The following is an 18385-nucleotide window of genomic DNA, read 5'->3' as shown; positions in this document are numbered from 1 at the left end:
AACAACCCACAAGGGGAAGATGAAGTGGAGAGACTTTGCAGATCCATTGAATTTGTACATCCCAAAGCCAATCCAAGCTTCAGGTTCTTTTGGTACTGTATCCGTACTTGTACTTGTGTTGATGACCTCCCACTTCTTTTTCCTGTTGATGAAGACTTCTTCTCTTCTGTCCCCCCTCTCACCTTTCTCAATCCTCAAAGTGGTAACTCAAAGGAAGACGAATGAGATTAATACCTTGTTCAACCCATCCGCATAATCTGTTCTGGTCCTCCTCAACCAAGAACGTCTTCCTTTTTACCTCCCTCTCTCCCTTATCCACCTCATCTTAATTACAGACAGTAACTACCCTTCGACCCTTCTGTATTTTTAGCGCCTATACCACACTTGGGACACTTTTTTTTTTTTGCTTCCCCAACAGTACCAGCAGAAAAACAGGCCCAGCTCCCGTCCCGTCGGATCTTGTTTTTTCTTCGGCCGGAGCTACCCCTGCCCGTAAACTGCCCTTGCGCGCCCGCCACTTTGACCGGCTCATGACGACCTGAGAGCGACAAGACTCAACTCTCTCAACCTGATCAAACTCCTCCTCCTTATTTCGAATTTCCGACTTCTTTTTCTCGACTCCTCCTTCATAATCTCCTCCTCTCCTCCTTTCTTTCTTCCTCTTCACACATAAACGCAGTAGCCATGACTGAGATCTCAGCTGGTGCCCAGGAGGGTGCCAATGGGCGGTCGGTGCCCTATGTCAATGGCAAGGCGTCGTATGCAGAGAAGTTCCAAATTGCAGACCACTTCATCGGCGGCAACCGATTGGAGAATGCTCCTCCGAGCAAGGTCAAGGACTTTGTTGGCCAGAATGATGGTCACACTGTCATCACCAACGTAAGGACATCTCTTCCCTGCCAGAATTGGAGTTTTGGGGGGTAGAATTGGATCAATTCCGTCTACCCCGCCAGTTCTGAGCTTTGAAGCGATCGTAACGGTTTTGCTAACAGTAACTCTGTTTTACAGGTTCTCATTGCCAACAACGGTATCGCTGCCGTTAAGGAGATTCGATCAGTCCGAAAATGGGCTTACGAGACGTTCGGTGACGAGCGAGCCATTCACTTCACTGTGATGGCCACCCCCGAAGATCTGCAGGCCAACGCAGAATACATTAGAATGGCCGACCACTACGTCGAGGTTCCCGGCGGCACAAACAACCACAACTATGCCAACGTCGAGCTGATTGTGGATATTGCTGAGCGCATGAATGTCCATGCCGTCTGGGCTGGATGGTGAGTTGGCTCCGAGAGACTCTGTCTCGCTGCGATTCTACATACATGGACTAACGAGAAATTCAGGGGTCATGCCTCAGAAAACCCAAAGTTGCCAGAGTCGCTGGCCGCCTCCCCCAACAAGATTGTCTTCATCGGACCTCCTGGATCTGCCATGCGATCACTAGGTGACAAGATTTCCTCCACAATTGTAGCACAGCACGCCGAGGTGCCGTGTATTCCTTGGTCAGGAACAGGCGTTGACGAAGTCGCCGTGGACGACAAGGGCATTGTCACCGTCGCCGATGATATCTATGCCAAGGGTTGCGTAACATCATGGGAGGAGGGTCTTGAGAGGGCCAAGGAGATTGGCTTCCCTGTCATGATCAAGGCTTCCGAAGGCGGTGGTGGTAAGGGTATCCGAAAGGCTACCGAGGAGGAGGGCTTCGAGGCTCTCTACAAGGCCGCTGCCAGCGAAATCCCCGGTTCTCCCATTTTCATCATGAAGCTTGCTGGCAACGCTCGACATCTTGAGGTCCAGCTTCTTGCTGATCAATACGGAAACAACATCTCCCTCTTCGGTCGTGATTGTTCCGTTCAGCGACGCCACCAGAAGATTATTGAGGAGGCTCCCGTTACCATTGCGAAGCCCGATACGTTCAAGGCTATGGAGGATGCCGCTGTTCGTCTCGGTAAGCTCGTTGGTTACGTCTCCGCCGGTACCGTCGAGTACCTCTACTCCCACGCCGACGACAAGTTCTACTTCCTGGAGCTCAACCCCCGTCTCCAGGTCGAGCATCCTACCACTGAGATGGTCAGTGGTGTCAACCTGCCCGCTGCCCAGCTTCAGATTGCCATGGGTATCCCTCTCCACAGAATCCGTGATATTCGACTCCTGTACGGTGTCGACCCCAAGACCTCAAGCGAGATCGACTTTGAGTTCAAGAACGAGGGCACATCTATGAGCCAGCGACGACCCCAGCCCAAGGGCCACACCACTGCTTGCCGTATCACCTCTGAGGATCCTGGTGAGGGCTTCAAGCCTTCCAACGGTGTGATGCACGAGCTTAACTTCAGGAGTAGCTCCAATGTCTGGGGTTACTTCTCCGTCGGTTCTCAGGGTGGTATTCACAGTTTCTCAGACAGTCAGTTTGGCCACATCTTCGCCTATGGTGAGAACCGTTCTGCATCGAGGAAGCACATGGTCATGGCTCTTAAGGAACTGAGCATTCGTGGTGATTTCCGAACCACCATCGAATATCTCATCAAGCTTCTCGAGACCGAGGCTTTTGAGGACAACACCATCTCCACTGGTTGGTTGGATGAGCTTATCTCCAAGCGTCTTACTGCTGAGCGACCCGAGACCATGCTTGCTGTTGTCTGTGGTGCTGTCACCAAGGCTCACATTGCCAGCGAGGCTTGCATGGCTGAGTACCGAGCCGGACTTGAGAAGGGTCAAGTGCCCTCTAAGGACGTTCTCAAGACCGTCTTCACCATCGACTTCATCTACGAGGGTTACCGTTACAAGTTCACTGCCACACGCGCCAGCGTTGACAGCTACCACCTCTTCATCAACGGTTCCAAGTGCTCTATTGGTGTCCGCTCTCTGAGCGATGGTGGTCTCCTTGTCCTTCTTGACGGCCGCAGTCACAACGTCTACTGGAAGGAAGAGGTTGGTGCTACCCGTCTTTCCGTCGACAGCAAGACCTGCTTGCTGGAGCAGGAGAACGATCCTACCCAGCTTCGATCTCCCAGCCCCGGTAAGCTTGTCAAGTACTCTGTCGAGAACGGTGCCCATGTTCGTGCCGGCCAGGCTTTCGCCGAGGTCGAGGTCATGAAGATGTACATGCCTCTCGTTGCTCAAGAAGATGGTGTCGTCCAGCTCATCAAGCAGCCCGGAGCTACTCTCGAGGCTGGTGACATCCTCGGTATCTTGGCCCTTGACGACCCCAGCCGCGTCAAGCAGGCCCAGGCTTTCGTCGACAAACTCCCCGCCTATGGCGAGCCTGTTGTTGTCGGTGCCAAGCCCGCTCAGCGCTTCTCTCTCCTCTACAACATCCTCCATAACATTCTCCTGGGTTACGACAACTCTGTCATCATGGCCAACACCCTCAAGGAGCTCATTGAGGTTCTCCGTGATCCCGAGCTTCCCTACAGCGAGTGGAACGCCCAGTTCTCTGCTCTCCACTCTCGTATGCCACAGAAGCTTGACGCTCAGTTCACTCAGATCGTTGAGCGCAGCAAGTCTCGCCACGGAGAGTTCCCCGCCAAGGCTCTCACCAAGGCTTTCAACAAGTTCCTCGAGGACAATGTTGATGCTGGCGATGCCGAACTTCTCAAGGGCACCCTCTCCCCTCTTACCGAGGTTCTCGACATGTACGCCGAGGGCCAGAAGAACCGAGAGCTTAACGTCATTAAGGGTCTTCTTGAGCAGTATTGGGAGGTTGAGAACCTCTTCATGAACCAGCCTCAGGAGGATGCTGTTATTCTTCAGCTGCGTGACCAGCACAAGGAGGACATCATGAAGGTTGTTCACACTGTTCTCTCTCACAGCCGTGTCAGCTCCAAGAGTTCTCTTATCCTGGCCATCCTTGAGGAGTACCGCCCCAACAAGCCTAAGGCTGGAAGCATCGCCAAGAACCTTCGCGAGACTCTCCGCCTGCTCACTGAGCTCCAGTCGCGTCCTACCTCCAAGGTTTCCCTCAAGGCTCGTGAGATCATGATCCAGTGTGCTCTCCCCTCCCTTGAGGAGCGAACCGCCCAGATGGAGCACATCCTCCGTTCTTCCGTCATCGAGTCGCGATACGGTGAGACTGGTTGGGACCACCGAGAGCCTAGCCTTGATATCATCAAGGAGGTCGTTGACTCCAAGTACACCGTTTTCGATGTCTTGACCATGTTCTTCGCTCACGACGATCCTTGGGTGTCTCTGGCTTCTCTTGAGGTTTATGTTCGCCGAGCTTACCGTGCGTACATCCTCAAGCAGATCGAGTACCACCAGGATGAAAACGATGCTCCTCAGTTCGTTTCTTGGGACTTCCAGCTCCGAAAGCTCGGACAGTCTGAGTTTGGTCTTCCTCTGCAGTCTGCTGCTCCTTCTACTCCTGCTACCCCTAGCGGAGGCGAGTTCAACTTTAAGCGAATCCACTCGATCAGTGATATGTCTTATCTTACTGGCAAGTGGGAGGACGAGCCTACACGAAAGGGTGTCATTGTTCCTTGCAAGTACATCGATGATGCTGAGGACCTCATTGCCAAGGCTCTTGAGGCTCTTGCCCTTGAGCAGAAGCAGAAGAAGAAGAACACCCCCGGCACTCCCGGTCTCATCCCCGACCTCAGCGGTAAGCGCAAGCCTGCCCAGCCCAAGCAGCACGAGGAAGAACTCTCCGCTGTTATCAACGTCGCCATCCGCGATCTTGAGAGCCGCGATGACCGAGAGGCCCTCGAAGATATTCTCCCTATTGTTGAGCAGTTCAAGGATGAGCTCCTTGCCCGTGGTGTCCGCCGCCTGACATTCATCTGCGGCCACAGCGATGGTTCCTACCCCGGTTACTACACTTTCCGTGGACCCGAGTACAAGGAGGATGACAGTATTCGTCACAGCGAGCCTGCTCTTGCTTTCCAGCTTGAGCTTGCTCGTCTCAGCAAGTTCCACATCAAGCCTGTCTTCACTGAGAACAAGAGTATCCACGTTTACGAGGGTATTGGCAAGAACGTGGACACCGACAAGCGATACTTCACCCGTGCTGTCATCCGACCTGGTCGTCTCCGAGACGAGATCCCTACTGCTGAGTATCTCATCTCTGAGGCTGATCGCGTTGTCAACGATATCTTCGATGCTCTCGAAATTATTGGCAACAACAACTCTGATCTGAACCAGGTCTTCATCAACTTCTCTCCTGTGTTCCAGCTTCAGCCCAAGGAGGTCGAGGAGAGTCTCCAGGGCTTCCTTGACCGATTCGGTATCCGTGCTTGGAGACTCCGTATCGCCCAGGTCGAGATCCGCATCATCTGCACTGACCCTCAGACTGGCGAGCCTTACCCTCTTCGTGTTGTCATCACCAACACCTCCGGCTACGTTGTCGATGTCGACATGTACGCCGAGCGCAAGTCGGAGAAGGGTGAGTGGGTCTTCCACAGCATTGGCGGCACTCACGAGAAGGGTCCTATGCATCTGATGCCCGTTTCTACCCCCTATGCCACCAAGAACTGGCTCCAGCCCAAGCGTTACAAGGCTCATCTTATGGGAACTCAGTACGTTTACGATTTCCCTGAGCTCTTCCGACAGGCTATCCAGAACTCGTGGGTCAAGGCCGTCAAGGCTCAGCCTAGCCTGGCTTCCCAGCAGCCCAAGACCGGTGACTGCATCAGCTTCACTGAGCTTGTTCTCGATGACAAGGACAGCCTTGATGAGGTCAACCGTGAGCCTGGTACCAACACCTGTGGTATGGTCGGTTGGATCTTCAGAGCCCGCACCCCTGAATACCCCAACGGCCGTCGCTTCATCGTCATTGCCAACGATATCACCTACAAGATTGGTTCATTCGGTCCTAAGGAAGACGACTTCTTCCACAAGTGCACTGAGCTTGCTCGCAAGCTGGGTATCCCCCGTATCTACCTGTCTGCTAACTCTGGTGCTCGTCTTGGCCTTGCTGATGAGCTCATGGGCCACTTCAAGGTTGCTTGGAACAACCCCGAGAAGCAGGATTCTGGCTTCAAGTACCTCTACCTCGATGAGGAGACCAAGACTCGCTTCGAGAAGGACGTCATCACCGAGGAAGTCTCCGAGGATGGTGAGAAGCGACACAAGATCGTCACCATCGTTGGTAAGGAGGACGGTCTCGGTGTTGAGTGTCTGCGAGGCTCTGGTCTCATTGCTGGTGCCACCAGCCGCGCCTACAACGACATCTTCACTGTCACCCTTGTCACTTGCCGATCCGTTGGTATTGGCGCCTACCTCGTCCGTCTTGGCCAGCGTGCTGTCCAGATTGAGGGTCAGCCCATCATCTTGACTGGTGCCCCTGCCCTCAACAACCTGCTTGGTCGTGAGGTCTACACCTCTAACCTTCAGCTTGGTGGCACTCAGATCATGTACCGCAACGGTGTCTCTCACATGACCGCCAACGATGACTTCGCTGGTGTCTCCAAGATCGTCGAGTGGATGTCATTCGTCCCCGAGAAGCGCAACAGCCCTGTCCCTGTCAGCCCTAGTGTTGATGACTGGAACCGTGACATTACCTACTTCCCTCCCCAGAAACAGCCTTACGATGTCCGATGGATGATCAGTGGTCGCGAGGGCGAGAACGGCTTCGAGTCTGGTCTCTTTGATAAGGACTCTTTCGTTGAAGCTCTCGGCGGCTGGGCCAAGACTGTTGTTGTTGGTCGTGCTCGTCTCGGTGGCATCCCCATGGGTGTTATCGCTGTCGAGGTCCGCTCTGTGGAGAACATCACTCCTGCTGACCCTGCCAACCCCGACTCTATCGAGCAGGTCAGCAACGAGGCTGGTGGTGTCTGGTACCCCAACTCCGCCTTCAAGACTGCCCAGGCTATCAACGACTTCAACAATGGTGAGCAGCTTCCTCTCATGATCCTTGCCAACTGGCGTGGTTTCTCTGGTGGTCAGCGCGACATGTACAACGAGGTCCTCAAGTACGGTTCTTTCATCGTCGATGCCCTTGTCAAGTACGAGCAGCCCATCTTCATCTACATTCCTCCCTTTGGTGAGCTCCGTGGTGGATCTTGGGTCGTCGTCGATCCTACCATCAACTCCACTGCCATGGAGATGTACGCCGACACCGAGGCCCGTGGTGGTGTTCTTGAGCCTGAGGGTATCATTGGTATCAAGTACCGCAAGGACAAGCAAGTCCAGACCATGGCCCGCATGGATCCTACCTATGCTGGTCTCAAGAAGCAGCTCGAGGATTCTAGCCTGTCCACGGAGGAGACCGACGAGATTAAGAAGAAGATGGCCATCCGTGAGAAGCAGCTGCTGCCCGTGTACGCCCAGATTGCCGTGCAGTTCGCCGATCTCCACGACCGTGCTGGCCGCATGAAGGCCAAGGGTGTCATCCGTGACGTTCTTGAGTGGACCAACGCTCGACGCTTCTTCTACTGGCGTCTTCGCCGACGTCTCAACGAGGAGTACATCCTCCGCCGCATGACTTCTACCATCATCAGCACTTCGCACAGCCAGACTGCTACCAAGAACACGGAGACTCGTGACAGATACCTGCACCTTCTCCGCAGTTGGTCAGGCATTGTTGATTGGGAGAAGAACGACCAGGCGGTTACTGAGTGGTACGAGACTGAGCGCAAGACCATCAGCGAGAAGGTCGAGACGCTCAAGTCTGAGGTGTTGGCAGCTGAGGTTGCCAGCGTTGTCCGTGGCCATGCTAAGGCTGGATGGACTGGTGTTCGTGAGGTGCTTAGAGTCATGCCCGTTGAGGAGCGGGAGCAGATTCTCAAGTACCTCCAGCAGTAAAGAGGAGAAGGACATATTGAGGAGGGTTTTATGATATGGGAATCATTCCCTGTGTTTTTTTACTGGCGATTTATGCTATCATGGTTTTATGTCATGTCGTCAAGACAATTAGAAATGAAGGAGGTTAGAAAGAGAACGGACTGTGTATGAGGCGTCAGGTACTGGAATATTTTCGATTTTAAATATCCATTTTATTACTTCAAGTTTGTGCTCCTACACGATACCATTAAGACTGCAGTGAATCATACTTACCCCGTCACCCGCGTTTATTCAAGACCATTCTTTGAAGTGTTTTGAGTGGAAGACTTTGACAGGGCAACCTCCTTCAGTATACTCACCCACGGGTGAAGAGGAAATACCAATGGGAAGAGAGGTGGAAGCCTGGCAAAGCCAAACAATATTTGATCAATACGTATACTGCCGGTCTGTTCACTGAGGATAGTACTTGAGGGCGATTCCGACCGCAGCCCCCGATACTGGTACTCCAGGCAGTATCATCAACATTTCCACATTTAGAAATCTCCGGTTGTAAATTAGGGAACCTTGAGGGATTCCTGAAGCCTGGGATCTAATTCTCACAGCTCATTCCTGTGTATGCTTGAAGTGATCCTTTTGCTGTACATCGCCCAAAGTAATATCCACATGAGGATGTCACCAGGCGTCTGTGTTGGTGCATGATCTCGCACGCTGTCATTTTACGGCTTTATGAGATGACTACGTATGTATCTTGGAGGAAATCAATGGCGGATACTTGGGCATCGGTAAGTGGGAGATGGTCGACTGTATGTGAGACACTCTGGAGGGTCACTGACGTGTGTTGGAGGTGGAGTGACTGCTTCAACCAAAGAATAATTGTGGTCTAGAATGACATATAGAAAAGTGATTGTATCTGTGGGATCATCTTGGGGGTATAGCCCCGAGATTGTCGTTGTGTATGTCAGTGTTGGCACCTTCACCAAAGCATGTGTCTAGTGTAAGTCGGCAGTTCGTGGAGTGAGCTAGCTTTCATGAAACCTTGGTAAGATTCGCATTTGAGTGCGTAATGATGGCTGTCCCGAAGACTGAAGCCTACGTCTGCGTAGTACGTAGATATTGAGAAGCCTTCTCCTCACTTGAGCAAGTCATGAAGGTCACTTGTAATGGGACAGTATTATGGGTCTAAATATGAGACTCTCTTGGGTCTTTGGTGGAGTGGCCGCTATCTCCTTTGGAAGCGTCAATCGAAACGAAGTCTATGAAACCAACTGATAAGAATTAATTATCCGATGTCATGCAAGTCGCTGTATGTATAAGACATGAATGCATGTCCAACCAACAAGATACTACGCAGCATGGCTGGGCATGTCAAACGAGCCTGACCATCAACTTATCATTCTGGGGGGTTCTAAACCTCATGTCATGGCGTCAGCCACGTGGTGAGAGGGAAACGTCAAAGACTGGATCGGATAGATAAAGCTGGTGACACTGGCAGATTAGTATGTGAGTGAGTAGCAAGGGTTGATAGGCAGCCACGTTGTTTCAATGGAGATCACATGACTAGATATTCTCTCGGCGCGGATTATTAGAGTCCGATAGAGGACTGGCCAATAGGATACTTGCTGATCCTTCAGGCAGCAGCATTTCTGATTCTGAGACCCTTGGAAAATGACCGCAAATAGGCCGCGCCGCAAGATCCGCTTTATGTAGGCAACGAAATAAACAGCTTCTTGTCAACAAAATGAAATGATTTGATCTGACCTACAATTCAGGATTTACCATTATTTTCTCTTCTCTTCTCACTGAGTACATGTGACTTTTGTTTGGCCCTTTTTAACTTACTTATTTACTGGCCAAGAACGCCAATGGCTGGGCCTCGCTAATTACACCACCTCCAAGACCAGTACCAAGGGCCCCGCTTCAGATCGCCATCAAGCATCACGATCAAGGCATCACCCTCAGACTTGGCGACTGTTGTCATAAACAGGGCTTCACTTCCCATTCTAGGACTCACCTTCAACATATTCACAGCAGTTCACCAAAATGGAGTCGTTTTTACCGCTGGGCGGCTTTCAGCTGCCCTTTCAGAAACGCCTCAGCAGACTGTACAACGATACTAAGAAGTCAACCGACTTTGTCAAAGAGCCAATTCAAAATGAGGAAGATCCAGACATCAAGGCTCTACACCGGAAACTCCGCATTCAGAAAGATCGTCTAGTGAGTTGGGGTCTCGAATGGTCTGATCCCACTCAATCTGTTGAGATCGATGAGTCTCTATCAAAAGCTGGGTTGAGTGAGGTTGTTGGAAGTATCATGTCCACCATCAAGGACATCCTAGCAGAAGCTGAGCCTCTTTGGCTAAGCTCAAAGCGCATGATTTCAGCACCTGCTACGTCAAAAGATACGAAGCCGCCGCTGGTTCAATGGGATAAGAACCATTTTGAGGATTTGGTTAATGACCTTACTGCTTCAATTGATACACTCTACGATCTGTCGCGGACACGAGCAGCGGCTGGTGGAATCCCAAGAAGATCATCGAAGACACCGTTCAAGTCCATGTCGTCTACCGAGGAGTACAGGCCATTCGAGTCCAGCCGCATGCAAACGCCTCAGCAAATTAACCCCCAGACGCTAACTCATCTGCGGCCTAAGCAGGGTAATGAGGCTTCTGCTCCCCGAGAGGTGGTCTTTATGAGCAAGACTGCTTATTCTGAACTAACACATGGAACGACTCGCCAACCATGGGCACCTCTGCTTTTGGAATATGCAACCTTCGACTCAATTTATGCCGTGACGGGTATCATGCCTCCCATGGCTCGCTTTGAGAAACTATCCGCCGGCCTGCAGCAAGATTCTCAGCGATCGCCTGGTACATGGACTGGACTACCTCGACTTCTTGGCTATTTCGAAGACCTAGAGAACTCGAGACTTGGCCTTGTCTACCGATTCCCTCCCTCATTCAACGCTGTCTCATTTGAGCGTCTCACTAAGAATCCTTCTTATAACCTCCCGACTCTGAATGATCTTCTCTCTGTTCCAGGATCAGAGCCTAAGCTTGAGGCCAAGTTCAGACTTGCTCACAATCTGATGAACACTGTTTTCGACCTGCATGCTCGCGGCATTACCCACGGAAACATTGCTCCAACCACTGTCTCATTCTGTGATGCAGTCACCTCGCAACCGGGTGCGACTAATGGCGAGGTGGATATTCGACGTCCTCTCCTTTCTTCTTTCGATCTCTTTCCCGAAGATACCCCTTCGACATCACCAATTCTTTCCCGCCATCCCCTCGACCCACGCAATGCCCAATCATCGCCTCTTGTCAATAATTCTGACCAGAGGGTTCTGGACCTGTATTCCTTATCCACTCTGTTGCTCTCAGTTGGCTTGTGGAAGAAATTTGAGGATATTGTCCCCGAGGCATCTGCTTCTATTCCTGACTCGGCCCTGGAAGAGCTTGCTGTCAGGTGCGGCAGCCTATATATGAAGGCCGTTCAAGTGTGCTGGACCGCAGTTGATGATGAGCTTGCCGGACGATCGTCTGGTGAATCATTGCTGTCGTCGGTGCAAGTTCGCTGCAGTCGCTTTTTAGAAGCCTGCTGTATCTTGGACGGTGTTAGTGGTCTGGAGGAGAGGCTGGACCAAGAGCTTAACCCCTCTGAGACGCCAGCCCCTACCAGTGACTCGACCTCTATGAAGATGAACAAGGATGTAAAGGATGCCAAGGACTTCAAGTCATCACTAAAAGCTGCAAGCGAGAAGCCAATGGCGGCATCATCGCCTAACTTGGGAACAGAAAAAAGTGCTTCCAAGTTTGAGGCAGTCGCTGATCAAGATGGTATGTCCCATTGTTCTCATTTGCATGCTTACCTCAATGCTAACTTGCTCCTAGATGCCCTTGAAAAGCAGTCAGAAACAAAGATGCGTTTATATCCCCATGTACCGCTAGCGCCAGAAGTCGTGGAGAAGTGGAATAAGAATCTTATGCCCCAGATCAACCACGCTCTTCGTCATTTTTACCGCAAGCACCCCGAGTCGGTCGAGATCTCTCTTGAGTCAGTAGGCCCGAGCCCTCAGAAGACTCAACCCACAGTACTTGTTGTGTGTACATCTGTTGGAAAAGTCCGGGCTATTCTTAAGAAGAGGCTTGGTGACCTCTTCGATGGAAGTAACGGCTTCGGACTCAAAGTCTGCCGGGGGCATGTGTTAAGATCTCGCCGACAGCCAAACTCCGTTCTGAGATCCATGGCTCGAAGGAGTGCTAAGGGTACTGGACTAGAATCGGACGATCTTGAAGCTATCAACCCAGAGTATCAAGAACGCCCGGGTAATGGTGCCAGTATTGGAGCCTGGATTGGAGATCGGCATCTGCCCCCTGTTAGCCTCGGAGGCCTCGTCATGGTTGACGACAAGCCTTACGGAATGACAGTCCACCATATGTTAGACGACCCAGATCGTGACTTTGGGCCCAGTGACACCCTCAGGTGCAGTGCTCTACCTGACATGGACTGGTACGCGCAATCTGGTGACGACAGCACTGTCGATGATGAGTTTGGCTACGAGCTCTCTGATACCGAATCCGAGGCCTACTCGGATTCCGATATCACCAGTGACTATGAGGACGATGAGGATGAAGACGAAGACGAGGAGTATAACGAGCCTGGAGATATTCCTGGCATCGAACCAGGATGTGGTGATGGATACATCGTCACACAGCCGGCTCTCGATGACGTAGAAGAAGGCTTCTACCCTGACCCAGAGACTCAAGACGAGGATCACCTCGACACTTACAGCGTCGGCGAGGTGTATGCTTCAAGTGGCATCCGCAGGAAGCAGGCCCTTGGACTCGTGCATGAGGTTGACTGGGCTCTCTTCGAATTCGCTCACGATAGGCTGCCTGACGACAACACCATTCCTCGCATTGATGACAAGTCGCCTGCTCACAAGGTCGATGGAAAGCAAACAGCTGGGTCGCCTGTGTTGCGGCCAACAACTGTTGCCCCTTCAGACTCCTTGCCAAACATGGAGGTGCAGTGTATGGCTCGAACAAGTGGTTTGCAGACTGGCAAGATTCTCCCTGCTCTGACGAGTGTGAAGATCTACGGCCGTGTCTCACCAAGCCATGCCTATCAAGTCATCAGCGCGGACGAATCAGAACAGGGACCTCACAGCAAGAATGTCCCTCTGGGTATCCCTGGTGACAGTGGTGCTTGGATCGTCAGCCGTGACGAGGGTCAGCTTTGCGGACACGTTCTTGCATGGAGTCAGCGCAAGCGTGTTGCGTACATCTGCCCCATGGACGTCCTCCTCTGGGACATCGCAGAAACTCTGGAGGCTCACGAAGTAAAGCTTCCGGGAGGACAGGCCGTGGTGACCCTCAACAGGTCGGAGACTCACACCGCCTCTAAGAAGCAAGAGGCATCTAATCTCGAGCTTCATGACGAAGATGACTTATCGGACTTGGTTGAAGAGGAGGAAGATCTGCCCCCTCAACTAGTCACGTCACCTGACCTAGTCAGAGACACCCCCAGCATGAGAAAGTCACCCGTCTCCAACTGCAGCGGCGTCAGCGATCGGAGCTCCTCAAGCCCCATCCGCCTGGACACATCAAGTGACCTGAGTGGTATCTCTAATCGATTTGAAGAGATGAGTATGAGTGGTAGTTTTGGGATAGGCGTTAGCGGTTGACAACGACAGTAGTCGTATGTTTTTTTCCTTTGTTCGGCAAGGAAAGTTTGTCTAAAAATACCCTATTAGCGTTGGAATATGATGAGAATGAAGATAAGTAGTCCAGAAATGGATTTCATAGTTGCATAAAATTGCAAGAATATGCATTGTATCATGCTGCTCTGATATCGTCTCTCTCCTTTTACATAAAGTCGTCCTCCCAGTTCTCATCGCGGTCCTGGTTACTCGAACCAGCCATGTTCTCCTCTGTGAAGATATCATCGTAGGCATGGTCCTTCTGCCACTTCTTCTCCTTCCACTCCTGAGCCTGTCGAGCCTCCTCCTTCTTCTACAAGGGCATCAGTAATCTCGGCTCAGTATTAACGGAGGTTCTCGCTTACCCTGGCTTGGAAAGCTGCCTGGTCACGACGTCGCAGCTCCTTGAGGCGATCATCTCTCTCCTGCTTAAAGTCTGGCTTCTTCTCAACCTTTGTCTTGTTAAGACGGTTGACGATGGGGTTCTCGCGCTGGGGAACCAGGACGCGCTTTACTTTGCGGGGGTCCTTGAAGCCGACTTGGCCGACCTCCATGCTGCCGTCTTTCTTGAGGTTGGACCATGGTGTGTAGATGACTGTGACGTTGTCTTTCTTGTTGCCTTGGGTGGGATGTCAGACATGCCGTGGGAGGGGATTAAAGGGAGGAAATGTACCCTCGATGGAATTGGCCTTTGTCAGTTGGGCGAGGTCCATGACGAGTTCTTCAGGGAGGGCGTCCCATGCCTGGCCTTCTTGCATGCGTAGGTAGATATGCGCACTGGAGAGTTTATCCGCGTGGAACTACATAGACCCAACGTTGTCAGTTTGCTCTATTCTCACTGAGATTTGGTTGGTCATCTCACCCTGTATGTTACTTAGCACAAGCCCACTCATTCAATGGAGCACCCTACCAGATATCCTCTTCCCAGCCGAACTTGATCAGGTCCTCATCTAGCATCAAGTCTCAGCCGGTGGGGAACAGCGCGTTATGATTATCATTGGGCATAAGCATACTCTCGAACTTGTCCTTGCCGACATAGATGAATCCTGGAGGATCGACCACGTTGGAGGTGAAATAATAGACCATCTTGGAGTTTCCACTGGAAGAGAAGGAGATCGGGGATAAAAGAAATGGATAGACAGGCTGAACAGGTCACCGTTAGTGATCTTGTGGTGAGCTGTGTATTCTGATGAGGGGATCTTGGAGAAATTTCCGTTTGGTGGGGGTACTTGTGTGCTAACAGAAATGGTTATGGGTGTCTCGCTGAAACCCCCTAGAACAAGAGGTGATCAGCCCTACAGGATAACACCAAAGTACCTCCCATTCCTGCCAAGGTGGGATCCAGAGTTTGATTCACGTGACATCGCGACGATATCGTGAAAGGGTCTGTAACCAAGAGCTCCTTTATCCATTCGACTGCCATACTCTTTCTGGAGCCACTACCCGAAATACCCAGTTATTGTGATGGCCTTTTCAACGTTAGACAACAGCCACTGATGCAAAACAAGTATTGACCAAGGTTGTCTCATGACTCAGATCAAGGCTAACAAACTGATCATCTGAATCATGTTTTACTGTCTCGGCTGGCATAAAGGCTAGATCAAGCACTGGGAATGAGATATGTATCGATTTTCCCAATACCACAAACTGTCGGGCCGGTACAGCCCACATGGTCCAAAAGAATTAAGGTGATGATATCCACTTATCCCTCCTCGTAAACAGCCCAATGACCAGACAATTTGTTTATGACGAGGCAAGCTTTCGGCTATTGCAACAGGCTGCCGCTGTCAAGTATTTCCCCCTGTTTGTTCATCCCGCAGAGCCCCAAAACCAGGACCCCATTCCCAATGTCACACGACAGTACCGGTATGTGAAGTGAGGCGTCAAGGGCTTATCTATTCAGCTGAGAGCCCTTGTGTCTTGATCAGCTTAGAATCCAAGATCTTGTCAAAGGCCCCGATTCACGATGATCGGTGACTTCTCAGTCGCTAGTCACTGTTGGTTTGTGTAACACATCACGATAGCCGTGTATGGATACAAAAGCAACGATGGTAGCTCAAAACCGGCTGTCTCAGCCTCTCATTTCCTTGAGGTAACCACTGTCTTATCAACCTGTGCCAAGTTCCACCGTCCCTGTTGTGCCGCCACGCCGGTTGGGTGATCTTCAGTAAGTATTAGTGACCTTGTAATCTCTGGCCCTTGGAATCAAATCGGTTCTGTCTCACCGTGAATCTTGCTGAGTATTGGTCACTTATATTTGCTTTTTCTTCTCTCATGTTCGATCGACGTTGACATGCTCCGCTCCACCTCTGATCAGACCTCAAATATCGGAATGGGGTCCCCAGATTTAATCCGATCTCGTATCTCGGACTCGAGGAGTTATGTAAGAGTAAACTTGGTACAATGCCTTGTAAGTTGACAGTCACTCTATCCACTGGGAGTCGCCGAGACATTCCGGGTATCGTTATGGGGATGACGATACTGCACAAATGGCCAGATCCTTGCATGACGCACAAGGGCAAAGGTGCAAGCAACGAGGCCAATGACTGGCTTATAGGCAGGGGCTTCGGGCCTATCTCCATCCACAAGGCTGCCAAGCCAAGACCGGAGAGTGCAATCCTCATGTATGTATGCCAACCCTAGCATATGATGAGCAAGATAAGTGAATTTGTACTCTCTTGGAGTTTCCTCTCTGGGCCTCGAGGTGTCAAGCATCAGTGGTTGGCAGTCGAAATATTCATAGACGGTAAACAAGGTCCAAGCTTTCTACCGACCTTGGCAAACTTGTCAGGCCCGAACTGCGTCGGATGTCTCGCCTCATCACATCCGGGAGGCACAGGGCTGGACGCTTCATACTGACAGCATGTTCTTCTCCTGGGCCTCAAGGGGTGGCCCTGTTGGCGGGAATACAGGTAGATGCAGGCTTCTTCCGGATCAAGTTAATTTATGCCCAACCCTGTCAAGGTCAGTGACGTTGCTTGTTGGGCCCCTTGGCATATGCAGGGCGATGTAAAGCCACTACGCACTGTAATTGCAGCATGAATGTCGGCACGGTCAACCAGCTCATGCGTAGCGTCTTCCTCGCTGGCCAAAACACAAGAAATCATGCTGATAACGTTTTCCGTCTGTCCTTGGCATCGGGGTCTAAGTCGGTCCCGAGGATCTATTCCGAGCTTTGGGGATTGGTGTTTCTATTTCAGCCACTTTTCCATCAGCTAGCACTAGCGTTCCACAATGGCCTGTGGCGTCATGAACGTTGCTTTTTTGGAATGCGTCACCTACAGTAGCGTAGTTTGAACTTTGGTGTGGAGAATGGCCAAGCTAATGGCCCCCCTTACTGAAAATTTCCGAACAGCATCAGTCATTCCGTTCCGCAAAGGTGACAATATCAGGGCACTCTCGTAAACCTTCAAAAGCTAGATTATGTACGCTCATCTGCAGCCCGGAGCTCTTCAGCCGCCGAGGTTCCATCGAGCTTCTAAGCGAGACATAGTGTATCCCAGCGGGTAGGGTCCGAGCTATTATGATTTTTGAAATTTCCGCGGAGGACGTAAACACACAACAACTGATGAGCCAGTTCCGCTGGCCCTTTAAGACCCAGATATGTATAATACATGTGAAATCTTCCCGACTGACCACCGTGGATGTCGCGTCGCAGTTCCTCAAAACCTTGTTGTTACCTGTCATGCAGACTCATGCTTAATCCTCGACACCGCCGATAGAATTCTGATTCTGCCTGATAGCCTCTGCGAGATGCCTATCAGCAGTCTTGCAGTTTTCGTTGTTATGTTTGTCATTATGCTTTGAATATTTTGCGTCTTGGTGTTTTCCGAGGTTGGTATTATGATTAATGGATATAGACTCCGGCAGCCTGGAGAGCTCGGATGATGCTGCGCTCAACGGAACCTAAGCACCAGAAGGTTAGCTGGATAGGTTTACTTTTCTTGGATATGGAGCGACTTACCAGCACTTACAGCCGGCACTGCTTCGTTAACGACGGTGACACGACTGCTCTTGGCGTGCTCTTGAAAATCATAGCCGTCTGTGTTGTCGTAGGCAACCTTGTAAACGTCGACTCTTATCTTGTAAGCGCCTTCAACTAGAATAGCAAGGTCTGTGTACGGGAAATGTATTGTTGTTCTTGAAGCTCCAGCTGTGGTTACATCAACGCCGTTCACCGAAGTGGTCCCCGACAAGCCTCCCTCGACAATATTCCCTTCTCTCGTAAGTAAGAAAGCCATGGCGAAGAAATAGTGGCCAGGTACAGCCCCTCTGAAGTTTAGCTCTGCAACGAGAGGTGGATGAAGGGTGGTCGACACCTGGGCTCGAGCAGGAGGTTGAACAACAATGCTAAAGGCTGTCATAATGTTTTTGGTTCCAAAGTATTGAGTGATTTTCTTGATGTATTCTTATACATGGCACTAGTATGCCGCCTTAAAACTAACCCAAGAGAGGTTTTATAACATATCTGGGTAATACAGTGTCGTAGATGGCCATCAAATATCCCTATCAGAGACGTTCTTCCGATGTTTCAATGCCAAAGATAGCCCAACAGCCTGCTTGTCAGGGGAGCTTCCGCGTCAGGGGTGGTGAAGAAGAAGATGATGATGAATGATTGAGTGGGATCACGATACTTGAATGGCGAACAGAGTATCACTGCTCCTTTCTCTCGCCTGTCGTTGTATGCTCATATATGGCGGAAGAGACGCCGACTGGCAGAATATGTCCGACAGATGCAAGTACAGGCTTGTATCGGGAAGAGGCCGTCAGATCAATGCTTTATTCTCTCGGGGGATGTTTAGGGCAAGGTAAGGTATAAAGGGCAAAGAGGGTCGGCTGATGGGATATGATGCGGTATTGGAAGCAAGGCAACAACAGGCGAGGCAAATGAAAATGAGGCAATAGTCAGCCAGCCACAGACAGACAGGTGTGAGTGTGACTCGTGAATATCGCTGATGGGGTAGGTACAGAG

At 51.2% G+C, this 18385-nt stretch overlaps 4 protein-coding genes across 4 annotated transcripts; 2 read left to right on the top strand and 2 right to left on the bottom strand.

Moving 5' to 3' along the window:
• Window positions 1-684: 684 nt before the first annotated feature.
• On the top strand, window positions 685-7734 carry FOBCDRAFT_270577 (acetyl-CoA carboxylase ACC1; the record flags this gene model as incomplete). The annotated part of the gene is made up of 3 exons (XM_031175467.2): window positions 685-879; window positions 1009-1274; window positions 1341-7734. The coding sequence occupies 3 exons, from the start codon at window positions 685-687 to the stop codon at window positions 7732-7734; spliced, it is 6855 nt and encodes a 2284-aa protein (XP_031046600.1).
• A 740-nt stretch (window positions 7735-8474) lies between these two features.
• FOBCDRAFT_270576 (uncharacterized protein) lies at window positions 8475-13398 on the top strand (the record flags this gene model as incomplete). The annotated part of the gene is made up of 3 exons (XM_031175466.3): window positions 8475-8495; window positions 9742-11548; window positions 11603-13398. The coding sequence occupies 3 exons, from the start codon at window positions 8475-8477 to the stop codon at window positions 13396-13398; spliced, it is 3624 nt and encodes a 1207-aa protein (XP_031046599.3).
• Window positions 13399-13579: 181 nt separating this feature from the next.
• FOBCDRAFT_198185 (uncharacterized protein) lies at window positions 13580-14499 on the bottom strand (the record flags this gene model as incomplete). Its single annotated transcript, XM_059608908.1, has 6 exons — window positions 13580-13726; window positions 13779-14032; window positions 14087-14213; window position 14276; window positions 14324-14363; window positions 14427-14499. 6 exons carry the CDS (start codon window positions 14497-14499, stop codon window positions 13580-13582), a joined length of 642 nt encoding a protein of 213 aa, XP_059464379.1.
• A 2613-nt stretch (window positions 14500-17112) lies between these two features.
• FOBCDRAFT_198184 (uncharacterized protein) lies at window positions 17113-17777 on the bottom strand (the record flags this gene model as incomplete). The annotated part of the gene is made up of 2 exons (XM_059608907.1): window positions 17113-17319; window positions 17388-17777. The coding sequence occupies 2 exons, from the start codon at window positions 17775-17777 to the stop codon at window positions 17113-17115; spliced, it is 597 nt and encodes a 198-aa protein (XP_059464378.1).
• Between the last annotated feature and the right edge of the window lie 608 nt (window positions 17778-18385).

This window comes from Fusarium oxysporum, chromosome III (assembly GCF_013085055.1).
Source record: "Fusarium oxysporum Fo47 chromosome III, complete sequence".
Lineage (NCBI taxonomy): Eukaryota > Fungi > Ascomycota > Sordariomycetes > Hypocreales > Nectriaceae > Fusarium > Fusarium oxysporum.
The sequence above is the reverse complement of the archived record's forward strand: the minus strand, read 5'-3'. Positions and strand labels throughout refer to the sequence as shown.